This window comes from Drosophila nasuta, chromosome 3 (assembly GCF_023558535.2).
Source record: "Drosophila nasuta strain 15112-1781.00 chromosome 3, ASM2355853v1, whole genome shotgun sequence".
Classification (NCBI taxonomy): Eukaryota; Metazoa; Arthropoda; class Insecta; order Diptera; family Drosophilidae; genus Drosophila; species Drosophila nasuta.
Window position 1 is genome coordinate 34870612 of NC_083457.1, and position 17136 is coordinate 34887747.

At 35.2% G+C, this 17136-nt stretch overlaps 1 protein-coding gene and 1 long non-coding RNA gene across 7 annotated transcripts; one reads left to right on the forward strand and one right to left on the reverse strand.

Moving 5' to 3' along the window:
• Positions 1–141: 141 nt before the first annotated feature.
• On the reverse strand, positions 142–16633 carry LOC132789200 (ATP-binding cassette subfamily G member 4). Its single transcript, XM_060797050.1, has 7 exons — positions 16500–16633; positions 11784–12228; positions 3575–3704; positions 2163–2701; positions 1240–1764; positions 925–1181; positions 142–866 (listed from the first exon to the last, which is right to left on the reverse strand). Exons 2-7 carry the CDS (start codon positions 11872–11874, stop codon positions 525–527), a joined length of 1884 nt encoding a protein of 627 aa, XP_060653033.1. The 5' UTR covers positions 11875–12228; positions 16500–16633; the 3' UTR covers positions 142–524.
• On the forward strand, positions 7138–10765 carry LOC132789213 (uncharacterized). Of its 6 annotated transcripts, XR_009632686.1 has the most exons (6): positions 7138–7223; positions 8994–9096; positions 9609–9772; positions 9844–10174; positions 10360–10526; positions 10587–10765. It is a non-coding gene; the product is annotated as an uncharacterized LOC132789213 (long non-coding RNA). The 6 variants fall into 6 exon arrangements; XR_009632687.1 differs by lacking the exon at positions 8994–9096 and having other exon boundaries at positions 9590–9772; positions 9847–10174; XR_009632682.1 differs by lacking the exon at positions 8994–9096 and having other exon boundaries at positions 9590–9772; positions 10587–10764.
• Positions 16634–17136: the final 503 nt, after the last annotated feature.

The following is a 17136-nucleotide window of genomic DNA, read 5'->3' on the forward strand; positions in this document are numbered from 1 at the left end:
GTTTTAACGTTAAACCGAAAAAAGTTGATTAATTGTAAAAAATGTGCTTGAATATGTGTATCCTCTATTATTTAACAATAAGTTTAACTGAAGCATATAGTACCTTTTAATTATGAAATCTATTAAAAAAATCCAATCAAATTCAACGTGAAAATATAAAAATGTATTTTGTCTTAAGTATAGATTGATTTTGACACTATTACCAGAGGACTTATGACTAATAATGCTTATATAATAAGGCATCAACGATGTCTAAACCTGTGTGTCGTATGCTAACTACATCTTAAGAATCTAGAGTAAAGTTATCTAAGCACCAAGTTATTTGAATGATCTGGGTGAAGAGCGTACAAAACACATACGCGATTCGTATCCATTGTTAGTATTATTGGTATGTATATACATCGATAAGTAATTCCTATTACTAGATTTATAGGCATGTAAAACCAAAATCACAGCATAGACTTTTGCTATAACTACAAATTATAAATGGTACACATATACGAGTACTCGGATGTCAGAGCTCATCAGGTGTAACAGCGCTTGCGCAGACTGATGTACATGATGACGCGGAAGAAGACCATCAGCATGGCCAGCAGTCCGAACTGATCCAGTATCGAGACCTTGTCGACATCGAGGAACTTGAGCAGCACTCGCGGATCACTGAAGTGGCAATAGATCTCATCGCAGTCGAGTTCTTCGCGTTGAAAGCCGAAGACAGCCAGCACCAAGGCGACGACACCGACACGCACATAACTGAACTTCATCAGCACATTCATGCCCCATGTTATCTGTGGCGCAAAATCAAAGCCATAGACAGCCAGTCCCATAAGTGGTGCTATGATCAGTGGACCAACGACGCTGCCGTTCTGCAAATAAAAGAGCCAATCAATCTCACAGTTGACCTAATGAAGAGTGGCGACTTACTGTTATACTGAAGGTGGCGCCAATGGCCAGGCCCATGCCCTCGGCAACGAGCGAGATCATCAGACCGACGGCGACGAAAATACAGAAGCGCCACAGCTGTTCAGGTAGTCCGGACATCCAATAAGTCATAGCCATGAACGTGACATTGAGTAGCACCTGAAGTGGCAGTCGCGATATGGTCAACGCCAGATAGTAAGGCATCAGTGAGTACCAGCGATTGAAGGTCTCCTTCTTCACCACCTTGACATCAGCGGGATCTACAAAAATATAGAAATAATTAAAGTAGCTGAAAAATATTTCATTTGTTCAACTTACAGCTTAAAATGGGCACCATCACTTGCGTGTAGACAATCATGAGCACAGCGCCAATGCAGAACTTCAGATGATCGAACATGCGTGCACCCTGATTGCCCAGCTGGAAGAAGATCAGGCCAAAGAAGAGCCCACAGAGCGTATGATGCACCAGCTGAATGAGCAATGCGATGCGCGCACGCATCGTTCGCAACAGCATGACACGCATCAGCACAATAAACTGCTGCAATCCGGATATCTTTCGGCGATCCTGATGCAGATGTTTTGAGAACGCCTTCACCTGCCCCAGCAAAGCACCAGCTGCGCCCATCAAACTGCCGTCGGTGGAGGCGGCGCTGCCGGCAAAGAAAGTGGGCAAGAATTGTCGCTTCGGCTGCTCCACGAAGAGTGTGGTTATCGCCTGCTGTGGCAGCAACTGGGTATCCAGCGGTTCCACCTGTCTGCCAATGTAAGTCAATTTGCCATTGTCCGTTAGCTCGCTAAGCAGCGGCACGAGTTGCCCCTCTTCGGCATCGATGACTTCGATAACTGCAACACACGGAATATAATAAATAAATACCTTTAAGACTAAGTCAATGATTGCTCATATATACTTCATTTAATATTGAACCCAATTAAATTAGCATTTGCGAAAAACAACACAGCATTGACTTTTCACTGATTATGATTCTATGCAAGCCTATCCGGCTGGTTTCAATTCATTCGTTATCAATTATGTGTCGTTCACGCTTTCTATGCATTATATAGTGTGTCATAGACACCCTCAAATAAATATATACAATATCAAGGTCGATTTCCCTCTTAATTCAAGTTTAGCATAGTATAGACTGTTGAATAACTTAGACATTTGTTACTTTTTATTCTGGATGCAAGGGTGTCAGTTGATAAGAAAAACATTATTAAAGGTCAACACTACGTATACTTACTATAGTCTGAAGGGCTGTAGTGTCGTGGACAATCCAGCTGGGCAAGGCGTAGGAAGGGTATCGTCGCTTGAGGGCAGCCCTGGAAGACACATTGACCCTTGGCCAGCACATAGATGCTATCGAAGTAATTATAGATGGTGGCCGAGGGCTGATGGATGGTGCAGACTATCGTGCGACCCTCACGAGCCATTTGTTGGAGCAGGCGGATGCACTGGGCGGCTGTCACCTCGTCCAGGCCGCTGGTCGGTTCGTCGAGAAAAAAGATATTCGGATTGTCGACGAGTTCGAGGGCAATCGAGAGACGTTTGCGTTCACCGCCACTCAGTTTTTCGGCGGTGACGTTGCGTCGATGATTGAGATTGAGATTCGTGAGTATTTCCGTAATTTGCTCTTCCTTTTTATGGTTCTGCTTGAGTTTCAGATCGTACGAAAGATTTATCAGCTCTTCGACAGTAAGCAGTGTCTGATGATGATCGTCCTGTGTAATATAACAGGCATTGTCCCGTTTCATTCTTATGTTGCCTGTTACGCCACTTTTTCTGCACAAGCAAATATGGAAAACAAAAAACCAGAACGAAACAAGTTTAACAGCTGAATATTGAAAGTGAAGATGAAGAGGAAAAGAAACTTATGTTAAAGTTCCTCATTCTTATAATTCTAGAAAAAAAACACAAAAAGCTAGGCTGACGACCTTCAGCATGTGTTCTTATACTCAATGTTATATGTCATTATTGAACTTCGCTTCAAAGTTTAAGCATCGACAAGATGATGGAACGATGATTAAGTTTTTATCCAAACAGAATCATTAAATACTATATATTCTTCGTAATCGATATGTGATATTTAGCGTTCCCTCAGTTCTATGTCTAAGTTGTATGTTATGTATGGTGACGTCGCATAATTACCAAATACCTCGTCTTAGTAGTTGTACGATAAGGAGTTTATGTTTTTGAGAATAACATTTTCAATCATATTTATTGTTTTTATTTGTGATGTACATTTTAATAAAATTTGCATATTATCTTGATTTATTGCACAGGTTTTTTTAATCCAAATTCTTCATGGAAAGCCGTAACAGGAATTTGTTGCTTGCTTGGTAAAGCGTACGTTATCAATATTATTATTATTGTATAAATCAATAACATGTTTTTATTTTTTTATAATAAAGACGTAATTTATTTTAATTATTATAAAGTGTATATCGGGTAAGGTGCATGACAGCTTAGCTGCTAATAAATAAATAAATATTTAAATAAATTTCGAGCTTTCGGACTGATTTTATTATAATGAACAATGGCAAAGATAAAGTTCATTCTAGCTAAAAACACCTTACAGGGTATCAGTCTACAAGTTCTGAGATTTGAAACATTGATTCAAAAATCAAGTTAAATTTTCACATAATTTATGCTTACCTGAAACCCGAAATTGCGTTCAGTAAACTGCTTTTTCCGGCCCCCGAGGGGCCCATAATGGCAGACAGTTGTCCATTGCGAAAACTTCCGCTCACGCCTTTCAAAATTTGCCGCTGTCCGGTTAAGCGAACTGAAAAAATGAAAACAAAAGTCAATAAAATTGGAAACACGAATAGATAATAGAGAATGGAGAATTTTTTGATGGGCGAGAAAAGGTTCCAAAAATAAAATCAAAACACGTTCCTAAGTGCGACTCGTGTGATATTTGTAGCGGGAAGCTTACGCTTTAAAGCGGTACGTAAATCCCACAGCTGTCTAGACGAACTTAAGGAACCATACGATGACGCCGCAATATCAATCAGACGGTTCTTTGTGTTATTAGCTCCATTCGTTTTTGGAAACTTTCGAGTATGACAAAGAGCCAAAACAAAGCTCCCACAACCGCCGTGATTTTCTCTAGAAACACTAAAGAGTCTAATAATAAATTGTGTGTATTTCATCACAATACATTCTGCTCGCCTGTAATGATTGTGCACTTTTTGCGGTAGAATTTCGATTCGCTTTAATGTGTTACTTGTTTAATTCTGGCTTCGCGATGGACGTTAAACAATTTGCTCAGTTTCGTCTATTCCACAAACTTGTTTTTTTTTGCGGCCAATCAACGTTTATTATGGTAATTATTGTGGTTATCAAATTTAAGCGTTACCTGTAGGGAGTGCCGTTAAAGTTTAACTGATCGCTAACCAGAGCTTAGAATTACGCACAATTAAGAGTTAAAAGCTAAACGTCGGGTTAAGATAGTTTGAGCATGATTAGCAGTTAAGAGACTCTTCTTTTGAAGATGATTAGTCATTTTTTTCGTTGAAAGAGGATTTGATTATGAGTTTAAATACAATAAAGGCTTTAGTGTAATTTATTTATTGATGATCGCATCTCAATGCAATGTGTCAATGTTCAAGTCTGGCTTATCAACACAACCTTGACGTAACAAGCGATTACAATGAAAAAACCAACAAGTATTACAAAAGTGGGCTACAATGTCTGAATGATGATGACATCTTCCTTGTATTCCTAAGCGGAACATTGTACAAATATTGATTAAATCAATCACCAATCAAAACCAATCAGATTTAACGTAATTGCAAGTTTCAACCCTACACGTAACTTGTAATTACTAAGGTCTTAATCAGTTTCAAACCCCCATTAGATATTAATTAAACGGTTGCGCCAATATTTTATATAAGTCAATAACTGCAACATAGTAATAAATTAAATGTAAACTTGATCTGACACACACCTTTGATTATTGAACCTTATATATTTAATGCATTTTCATTTCCTATTCGCTTGGGCGATAAAACCTTGTTTAAATGAAATTAGTCATATACATATTCAAAGTTCTCAGATCGGAGGATGCTACATTATCGCTTTAATTGATAAGGTTATTGATTGATTTTTTTGCGCACTTCAAACCTATTTATATTTTGTAGTTTAAAAAGGGGGCGGCATAATTTACAATCATCATAATTTATGAATTCAAATATTAATTCAAAAGTTAAATAGCTTGCGAATGATTCTCAAGATTTTCAAGATCGTGTAACTCATCAATCAAATGAGTTATTATTGCAATTCGACATGTGTTTTGCTAAAACTAATTAAAAATATCTTCAACAAGGCTCACAGTTTAACGCTTTATAATACTGGCAATGTGAATGGACCTCCCAGGGGTAATCAAATTGGCATTCCTTGTGCAGTGCCTCGCCTCATAGATCAAAGAAGGTCGGTAACAACACTGAATGCCATAACTTGTCAAAAAGTACGTATACGACTAGTAGTAAATTTTTAAGAGTGGCGTACGATGTGCTTACGTATCAGGCGTTTATAGACCAGTGGCCAAGTCTACATATCAATTAGTTTCCCCGAGTCTGGCGCTCTGTCTCGCTGTTGATCAACAAACAACAAAATTTGGCCGACAATTTATCTTTGAGTTTGTGTAATAAAAGCTGACAAGTTCGATCTCTTTCGGGTTGTTCTGCTATTAGTCTGGAATTTTTTTGAATCGTAGAGAAGGGAACTTGTTTTGAGCTAAATGAATAATTTAAACGTCACACGTTATAATTAAATAAATTTATGTCTATGCATAAATTATTAACAATTCTTCAATAAACAAAGATTATTATTGTACAAATTTAAAAAAATTAATGAAATTATAAAAGTCAATGAATCTTATTGACATTTGTATCAACAAAACATACAAAAACTCATGCATTTAACAAAGATATTATAATAAATATATAAGCATGCGAATTATTTAATTGGGCTCATTAATTTTTCTCCACTTTTCATTGTAATAAATTTGTTTTGGTAAAAATGCCCCTAGATTGCGTGTCACGACAGAAAACACGAAACTCAGCGTTGGCTTTATTAACATCCATAGGCGCCGGCAATGGAGTAAACCAAGAGAATGAGTGCGAACATGAAGTGACTCACAAAGCCAAATTGCGACGTGATCAATTTGAGAATTCAATACACAATGTGTGTGTGTGTCCCAGTGGGCAGAGTGCGACTTTACTTGAGGCTGTTGAACGTGACGACATGATAAGCAGGGTTTCGTTTTGATCACATCTCGAGTACACGAATTATTCAAACAGCTCAGGGTACACATTCATATTTATATTTATATGTAAACATTCAGATGCGGGTTATCTCAGCTTTTGTGTTTATTATCACATGCTTCTTAAAATTTGAAATTCGACTATCTAGAACTTCAAAATTAACATACCGAGTATTTGCTTTGTGATACGCAATAACTGATTGATAAAACATGTTTTGCAAGACTCTTAATAAAAGATCCGATCCCGGAAATATACGTAGTTATGAATCCCTATGATTAAAGAGTAAAGCAATAAAACATTCTAATTGGTCGATAAAGTATACAATACCTGAATTCTACAACTAAAATTGCTTAAAATTTCATACCCAGCATTAGCTAATAATAGTTCAATAATAATTGCCCTACTAGAGATAGAAATTATCTAGTCTTTAATTAAATTCCGTCTCTGCACACAAGTGAGATAAAAGTTAATTAAAAGTGTTTGATTTGCAGACAGTCAATTAATCATATGTTAGAACAGATATTTGCAACTTAAACAATCCTAATTTCCGGATATTAAATGCACAAAGTAACTTTACTATTTTAATTTGATTAGTTTGCGAGCAATCTAATTATTATACAAATATTTTTTAATATTTCAAAATTTATATAAATATTTATATTTTGTATCTTAATTTATTACAAATTGATAGTGGTTTTTATTGATTGGATCTATAAAATATAATGTGGAGATAAACGATACGATGTGATATTAATAATTCATATTCACTGACGTAATTGACGCTTTAAACTAGAGTTCACAATTTATTTAAATACTATAATTAATGAAATGTGCCACAACCACAATGTGTGTAAATAGTATTTTTTTATATCTACTATAAATAATTCTACACATTCGCTTCATAAAACTATTACATTATTATCGCGGGAATATTTTTCTTTTGAAGAAAGCGTTTCTAATCAAATATATTCACATACACTTATATATTGTAAATTAAATAAATAGTACAAAGTTCCAAGTTTCGCAATTTCTGAGTAAGTCGTTTGATAAAACCCATGAGTTGACGATGGGCATAAATTGTGAAACTAATTGAAATTATCTTCTGTAGTAACAATCAGATTGTTGAAGATTCCAAGATTGCTTAAGTACGTTTTTAATACTAAAATTAATGAAATACTATAATTAATGAAATGTGTCACAACCGCAATGTCTGTAAATAGTATTTTTTTATATCTACTATAAATAATTCTTCACATTCGCTTCATAAAACTATTACATTATTATCGCGGGAATATATTTCTCTTGAAGAAAGCGTTTCTAATCAAATATATTTACATATATATGTAAATTAAACAAATAGTACAAAGTTCCAAGTGTTGCCATTTCTAAGTAAGTTGTTTGATAAAACCCATGAGTTGACGATGGGCATAAATTGTGAAACTAATTGATTTTTCTTCTATAGAAACAATCAGATTGTTGTAGATTCCAAGATTGCTTAAATACGTTTTTAATTGCAATTTTTGAAAAGGTTAAAATATATATTTATTATTATGGCTTTTGTAAATATTATTTGCAAGTTTTGCCATTTTAGTCACTGTCTCTATTCCCCACATCTAAGTATTATCAGTAACCTTGACTTGCGTTTTCTTTCATATTAAATTTAAATTCGAATACTAAGCGATTGCAATATGAAAGTTGGCGTTGCAAACAAACAAAACAATGACGAATAGGAAGACTGGGCAATGTCCAATGAGAGACAGAGAAAGAATGACTGTGACTGATAGGAAAAATATCTGCTATTTACTTGGAATATATTAATAAGAGCATGCATAAGTTGGAACTTGAGAAAAATGAACGTACAAAAGCAAGATTGCAAAATTTGTATATTCCTTATTAGGAAATTTTATTCGCTAGACTTGGAGTCGCGTATTTTTGCGGAAAAGTTGAAAAAGTGATTTGATCAAAATGTGAAATTCCACAGCGAGTTTTAATAGAAGCGATGCTTCGCGAGCATTTGCCGAGTTTAGTGAGAGATGCCGCCAGAAGGGGAAAGACGAAAAAATTATTCAATCAAAGTTGGTCAATTGTTGTTGTTGTTGTTGCTGTTATTTGTGCTTTTTGGCGCTGTAAGCAAGGCCTGCGCTTGAGCATAATCTGGCTGCGTTGTTATTGTTGCTGCGCTCATGCCCCATTTGGTGATCATTATGTTCATAATGATGTTGTGCTGATGCTCATAATGCTGTTTGCAGCATTGTCGCCAGCTACAATATAATTTTCATTTGCTGCCTGCCTCCGCCGTCAGTTTGAGGAAGTCGCATATACGAGTTGCCATGCACAATTTACAGAAACACACAAACACTGAGCTTTGCATCTATGTATGTGTGTGTACATTACATTCGTGTACATACTTATCGAGTATTGTGTTAGTAGGAGGCATTTTGTCGCTTGGCGACATCACGCGCCTCCCATTGCACGTTGCACATGGCGTATGAGTGACGTTGATTAACTGTGATTATTGCCCAAGCAGTGCGCAGCAAAGGCACTTCGAGCTCATGCTGCTCATGAATAACTCAGCAACAACAACAACGTCTGCTTGCAAGAAGTAAATCTAAAACGACGATATTGTCGAATTGCTCAAGCGAAAGATCGCAACAAAACAACAGAAAAACAGAGCAAGCTAAATGTGGATACTCTGTTTTAAGCTCTTTGAATATTTATTATAATGCTAGCAAATGCCACACAATGAAAGGCGAATTAAAAATGTATGTTGCGTTGAATTACTAAGAACTCTTTAATTTGAGCAGAATATATTAACTCAACGACTCTTAATTAAGCAAGAGGAACACTGTGCTAAGTGGAATTGTACTTCGCCAAAAAGAGAAGGAGAAATAAACTAAATTTCAAATGGTGAGAACAAAACTAATCAGTTTCGAAAATGTGATTAAATAGTATGTTATTTGAAGTTCGTTCTGAGGTCAGTAACGCAAATATTTTGGTGATAAAATATCACGCATGAGTCAGAAAATATTGATTTAAAGTCAGCACTGCAACTGTGCAGCGATTAGCAACAATGTGCAGAACAATAATTTCGAACATATGATAAACAATCTAAAATTATAATCGTTTAGAAATAAAAAAACAAAAACGAAGCATTATAAAGACTTAAAAGCTTTTCAAATTGACATTCAAATGCGTTATGAATCTCATAATTATATTTGCTGATCAAATTTGCAACTTGAGAGCTTAAATAAAGCAAACTAAGAATTCAACATAGATATTTGCATACACGAGCGAACTTCTTATATAAGAAGATCATATAATATTTGCTTCAGCTCTTGAAAAGAACCCTTCAGTAGGATCATCGTCAACAAAAGCATTGATATAAATTCTGTTGTGTCAGCTTAAAAATGTGTTTACAGCTGGCGTTATTTTAGCTAAGGAAACGCTGATCGAATGCTATGCTGACGTGTTCAAATTCATTTAATGCAAATCAAAATTCAATCGAAAATCAATTTTCAAATGGCAAATGTGCGAACGGAGTGTACTCTGAACTTGGGGGGTCTGCCAAATGTCTCAATTTTAGGTAAGTGTGCGACTCAACTTCGACTGTAAATTGTGTGTCAATTATTCGCATACTACAAACTGTGCACACAGTAGCAAAAATAAAGACATTGGCCGACACAGTATTGCAGCAAGCGATCAAAACTTGTTTTAAGCTGCACGTTGCACGTTGCACGATGTCGATGCCGCTTTTCACAAGAGATGAGTTCAGACGAGAGACGAGAATTGGGCGCGGCACTAAAATGAGAAAGATGCCGAAATGCTAAAAGTGTCCATTAAGCTGACCATCAGCATTGCCGTCGACATCGACATCGGCTGACTGACCAAATGACAAAGCAATTTCATTTGGAAAACATTAAAAAAAAAGACGACACATGCACTTCATGCACATTGCTGTGTAGAAAGATACCCTATATTCTTATATGTAAGTATGTATTGACGAGATTACGAATTATGGCAAAACTCTTGGCGGAAGCAAAGTAAAAAATGTTCATTCACTTTGAATATTTGTTTGCAGCTATGTTAGTTTACCAAGCAATTTTTGCATTATTGAACATTGCAAATATTTAGATATGTTTATCGATTTGCATGAGTGTATTTAACCCTTAGGTCAGCTGCAGAAACTCAAGGGTATACAAGACCATTTCCATGTTTAGATTCATCTTGAGTATAAGATATAAATGTAGCCAAATGTCGAGTGCCAGATTGATTACCCCGAAATGTCAGCGGACAATGTCTGGCCATCTGTTGTGGTTACAGGGTATACGCTCAAGTTTGTATGTTGTAATTGGTGTTGGCTGTAACAACAATAGAAGCGTAAATTGCTTCTTTTTTAGTTTATTTGCCCGCCAGCTCGTATAATTATGGAACACTTAGCGCTTGGCCAGACAACAAGCAATTGCCAAATGGTCGCTGTGGTCGAGATACCGCAACAAAAAGCAAAACATTTAAATTAACCACGACTCACAACAACATGAAATGAAATCAAATACTGCACCGTTAAATAAAATGTAAAATATATTTAATAAAAGTGTAACAAAACGAGAAACAAAAGTCTGGTTAACATTGGATGTGCACCATCAAAAACTGGGTAATATCTAAGTATAACACGGTCATTAAGCACAGTTAGTAACCCATAAGAGTGGTACTTGCATTACAAGGAACTCTAAACAACATATTATTATTACCCTATATGTATGATTGTGAAATAGCTAACAAGTTCGCGTATTTCATGCTATAAAAGCAATTCAACGCTCGTGTAACTTTCAAATATTAACTGGTAATTATGCAACTAGTCGAAACGCAGCTCAAAGTACAAGAAAGTCAAATATTTCTGAAACCATTATGACTAATTACAGAGAGTTTCGAAATAACTATCATAAAAACATTTAAACCATGTGAATTTGTTGACAAAAGAAAATATATTATTATTGTTTCAGGAATTAAATTCAAATCAAGTTTTGATATAAATATAATATAACAAAAGTTATGGAACTAGTTAAAAGTACTACCCTAAAGTATAAGAAATCGTTAAACCGTTATGTCTAATTATGAAAGAGAATTTCGAAATATGATCATATAAACACTGAAAGCATGTAAAAATGTTTCGTTTTCAACAAAATAAAAAAAATTGAGTAATATTCCAAAAAAATAAAAACATTTTCATTGCGTCTAAATACTTTTCTAAATGAATTAAATATGCAACTTGAAACAATCTTCAACACATATTTAAATATTAATAGAATTTTAAAAATGTATTTTAAAATACATACTGAAATGAATTCCAAAACAATAGTTCCTATTTCCTGATTAGGTCATTTAAAAACTCGAATAGTAAAGTCTAATTTAAAATTTCGTACGTAATAGTAAATAAACTACGTTTCAAATCTTAACTACAAAATCTAGAGGCCAGCACATAAACAAAGAAGCATTCCCCATGGGAATCGCTTCAATTGTGACCGACTTATGAACGTGTTGAGAATTATTTATTTGAATTAATACTGATCATATTGAACATGAAATACTATACTTACAGAAATTATTGCGTTGATCGACTGTGTAGAAAACGTCCTGGAATTCCACATCCTTGGACTGTTTGGATAGAAGGTTGCGCGTTGAATCCATTTTAGGATGATTTTCACTTATGCTTTGAGGTTATTTGCAAAAATGTTTTATTGCTTTTTAATGCCACTTTTGTTGTACACAGTTAATATCAATAAATTTGGAATAGATCTCAATGAGTAGTTGTAGTTTTTGTTGTTGTTATTGTTATTGTCGCTAGATTACGTGTCGTGTTTGCGGAATGTGTCATTAGCCACTAGGTTTAAGTTTTGCATTTGTTTTTGATTTTGATATTGTTATTGTTATTGTTTTCGCCATGCGACACACATAGTTTGCTTTTGTTTTTTTGAATTTTCTAAATTTCACGGAATGCTTTGTTTTGGTTTATGCGGCGTCTGCATTGCCGCCGATTACGCGCTGAAAATATAAAATTATTCATTATCAAATTTGTTTTCATGCAGAAAGGGGAAAAAGGGAGCTGAAGTTGTAAAGCGTGTCAGCAAGAACAACAACCAGCATAAAAAGCGTTATCTTCGCATTTCATTTTGGCTCTTTTTTTATGGTTCTTCTTGTCGTTTCGGCCTTGAAAAACATTGATAATCCATTAATATTATTGTTGTTGTTGTTGTTTATGTTGTTGTTATAGTGGGTGTTCCAATTGTCGTATTTTTGTTATTTTGTTGCTGTTGATGTTGTTGCTTTGATTGGCATCAGCTGCATAAATTCGCAGTTGGCATTCCTAGGACAACACGTCTCATTAAGCCCACCACAGAATTTTGGCACTCGCTTCGATCTATGCATTTTTATTATCTACTTAGCGAACTCCTTCATTATAACAACGATATTTGTTTAGTTATGTAAAAGTGCGTGTGTGTTCCCAAACAGGTAACAGGTGTTTTAATAATGTATCAAGCATGTCATTGACCCAATATATTTAAGGAGGATGAATTTATTGATCAACCTGTCTTCGATTAATGGCTAAGCAGTTCAACAAGTTGGCAGCGCCTAAACGACAAGTGGTCAGCATCAATTAAATTTAAAGTTAAACTAAAGTTATATTTAATTGTTTGTTTGTTTTCACAGATCATTGACATGTGTGAATTCAAAGTAAGCGAATGTTTCATTTTGAAATTCCGTGAAAAATATAAATAATGACGCAGCGCATTAGTAGCTGTGACAACGGAAACAGGTTAATAAGAGTTGAACCCCAAAACCGGAATAGGACATCATAAACATACATATAATACTATATACATATATCACTTTAGTCCCGCTAATTGGTAGGGTGCGCAATGCGATTTTGTTGGGAACAGGTCAAAACCGGTTGCTTATGATCCTGGCTTGGGCATTAGCTGACATGGTTACCCATTGATATTAATAAACCAGATATAATCAGATGCTTGAATCACACTGAAGTTAACCTGACAACCGTTGTCAATTCCGATCCTTACATGCAACTCTTTATGGTTGATCGTTAAGCGAATGCTGAAGAGAGCTTCAAAAACTGTCAAGTCACGCTGGCGTGTAGACAGCTCACGACTCTGGTAAACTAGAAGCTTAAGTGAGAAGCTTAACAGAATTGAGACTCGTCGTCTGTCAGCTGAACCCGTCAGTTGGAGCACGTTCGTTCCGCTTTTAACGCCGCGTCCATATCGCAGATCTATCAAGTCTCATCTCGGATGGGGTAATAATATATGAGTGTTCACCGTAAATAAACAGACAGACGCAAAATTGACATTTCTTGTTGTTGTCATGATGCATTAATTGTATTAGCATTTAGTGACTGCTTCCTACATACACAAATATGTAAATTATCAAAGATCTAATACGAATGCCGTAATAATAATTAAGTCACAATTTCGCCTTCTTTGACCTTGAATTTATTAAAGAGAGTTTGGTTTCAAATTGCGAATTAAACTTTCGAAAAAGTTCTAAGAGTTCATATCTCACACTTCTTTACGAGAATATTGAACATCGTCTTCAATAATTTAATCTTTTAGCAACACCCTGTATAAAGCGCTCCCTCGTTAATGCTAACATAAAATACTTTGATGTCAGCCTCCATTTATTAACCCCTTTTAAACTCTTTGGCGTCGCCTGATTCCTAAATGCGTTGGATTAATGCAAAACACTCTGCCGGTTGAAACTTGTTTTGTGCATTTTTGCTCCTAAAAATACACCAAGCGAAGATGACTTTTTTCAACACCATACCCGAAGATCATAAAAAACTAAAGGAGGTTCGAAAATTGCAGAGAGAGATAGAGAGCAGTTTATAAGGAAACGGAAATAAAAAAACCTCTGATTTGGATCAATGGGAATGTGGAAAATAGTATGCATAGCCATAAATCAAAAGCGTAGCCTAATATGCAAATTATTGTTGTCGAATAATTTCCCAACATACTTACAATCACGTGTACTCTGTATTACCGAGCTGAGGAACTTTTGACTCATAAGCTTGCATTACATTGGGAGAGTATACGTTCGAATAATTCAATGTGATTATCGAATAATTGCAATACCTGTTTTATTGGTAATTCCAAAAATGTGTGGGTTCATTCCATTGATGTACAATAACGACAAAAACAAAATAAAAATAATGAATAATTGCTTGTACTTATAATATAAAATATCTATTGATTTAAAATGACAAACAATAATTGACCAACTGTTATAATAAATTATAAATATGTTTGAATTAGTTAATTGGCTTAAACCTTGCATTAGTAAAAGGAAGCATTTTAATTATTCTATTGTTCAGCGTCAGACCGATGACTACAACAAACAAACAAGAAATTTGTCGTAGGAATCCATGATAAATATGCAATTAATTACAGGTTATCTCGCAGCCTATCACTCTCATGTCCTACCTGCCATGACAATTTTAAAATTTATTGCTGATTATCACGGCATAAATATTTATACACCCATTTACTCGACACATGTATAGAAAAAAGTAGTTTTAATTTTAATTAGTAATTGCTATTGAACATTAATGAAACTCAAAATTCCAGTATATATATGTATATTTCATAATATCAATAAGTGATTTGCAAACTCGAAAAGAATAAATAAATAGTTCGCTTGATCGTACCGATTCTCAATCCTTCCATCACGTGAACAGTTTTAATTAAAACTAATAAAAAGATGAGAGATAATTATAATGAGCTTTTTGTGTTTTTGTGGGGCACTATGACAATACTTAACTGAAGATTGATCTCAAATTTAAACGTACTGTTTTCCGACAATATTTGAAGCATTTGTCATACTATGGAAAATCATTTTTAAAAGATGTAATTGTCTTTTAATGACCTACAGACAATAAACGCAGACTCATTATAGTGCTAATCACGTTCCGATCGATGAATTCACTTGTGTAGAGGAACAGTAATCGCCGCTTGTCTTTTCGCCACAACAAAGAGATGAAGCTGTGAGTGGAAAACTAATTATTTATAAAAAAAAATAATATGCGTTTCTCTTTCTCTAGAATTTTAAAGGGTACAGAGTTCACTGAATTAGTGATTAATCACAATTTGAGATGTAGGGAAAATACTTTAGATTTATACTTTTACTCTTAAGTGATTTAAATGCAAATCAAGGCTATTTAAATACAGTGCATATTCGAAAATTAATTCTTATTCTTAATATAAATCTAATGTTTAGAAAATTATCATTTCTGGACAATTAGAGAAAGCTTACTAAAAATAAAATAAATAAATAAAATACACCACTCTTTAGAAATTTTAATTCAGAAAAGTTAAATTTCACATACTTCTAATTTGGGAGCTCTACTGTATGATTTTACGCAGTTTGCAACATCACTGAACTCCTGTCAATTAATGATGATGCCAACGAACTTTTAATGTAGTCAGGTAATTAATGTTGTTAAACCCATGCAAATCTAAATAAATTTGTACTTATCAAGTGCAGTCTCGGTGCAATTGCACATTTTATAAGTGCTTAAATCTTTAAGTGATTTTTAAGGGGTTTTTACGTATCTGAAATTTCTCAGAACTTGGTATCTATTAAAATTGAAATTAGTAATTGAATACTTATAGACCGTGCCTCGACTTGTCTTTATAGCCTATTATCGATTCGGGTTCATTATTATCGTAATAATAATGGCGTTCCCTGTGAACTCACACATACATTCACTGAACAATAGAGGGCGCAACAGGGCGCCGCCGACGAGTTTATCCACACCCCCAACACAGCTTTGATTTGTTCTATGCATGTGTGTGTGCGTGTAAACAGTAAAAGCAAATGCAGAAAGCAAGATTGCAACAAAACTTACACGCACTTCTTAAGCACATATCTACACAAACACACCTATGCTTATATTACACACGCTCTACACATGTGTGCGTACTCTACACATTCAATTCGTATCTTGCATCGCACTTTGCAGATGGTACGCGCGAGTGACAAGCACACAAAATACATTTTACACACGTTGCGAAGCTTCCTTTGTGACCAATAACCCAAAACAACAACAGCAACCGCAGCAGCAGCACCAACAACAAAGCGCGCAGTCCACAGGAAAAATGCGCAACGTAAAACTGCAACACCTAACTTTCGCTTTCAATAAACTTTTCGTTTTTATTTTCCTTTTTTTCTGAATTATTTCTGTTATCTTGGTTGGCTCCTTAGATTGGCCCCCTTTTGGGTTTGGTCAAATTGACTTCACTCACAATTGACATTAATTTCGGTTAATCCACTGTGTTGCACTCTTCTCGCGTAGTTATTATTATCAAAAAAAAAACGAACAACGGCGCGTAATTTGCAAGCCACAAGACCGGAGCAAACGCGTCCAAACTTAGCGGCGATACGGAAACAACTGAGCGAAAATACTACAACGAAGTCGTGAATGTTCACGTTCGTCCACCACACCAGCCATCGTGTGTATATTTGTGTGTGTGACGACTTGTGTGCGAGTATGAGTGGGGAAGTGGGGGCAGATAGGCAGGGCTAAACATGTCGTTTGTTTACGTTGTGCCAAAATCCGCCAAATTAATTGCAATCTACCGGCTTTGGTTGCCAGGCATCAAATCAAATCTTATCAATTTTTAATTGACCTTTTTTATTGCCCTTTATGCTTTTACTCACCTTCTTTAATCCACTCTAAGAAATGCCATTGTTTGCTTTGTTTGAATTCCTTTTACATTGCAATTTCGTTTGCAGCTAAATAATTGGCGCTCAAGCTTCGATAACGAAAAACGATAGCAACGATTGCACTTCGTGCGAAACTCGTGCCGCTGCTATCGATTTATCGACTTTCAGTACGGTGTTCACAGATTCAAAAGTTCGACCGTTAAAACAACTTATTTG

Excerpts from the sequence above, each read along its gene's own strand:
- LOC132789200 (XM_060797050.1), bottom strand. The coding sequence starts at position 11,874 with ATGGATTCAACGCGCAACCTTCTATCCAAACAGTCCAAGGATGTGGAA. Across the intron at positions 1,182-1,239 it reads GATGGTGCCCATTTTAAGCT|ATCCCGCTGATGTCAAGGTG; the intron begins GTAAGTTGAACA and ends ATATTTTTGTAG. Across the intron at positions 867-924 it reads GCGCCACCTTCAGTATAACA|AACGGCAGCGTCGTTGGTCC; the intron begins GTAAGTCGCCAC and ends TTTTATTTGCAG.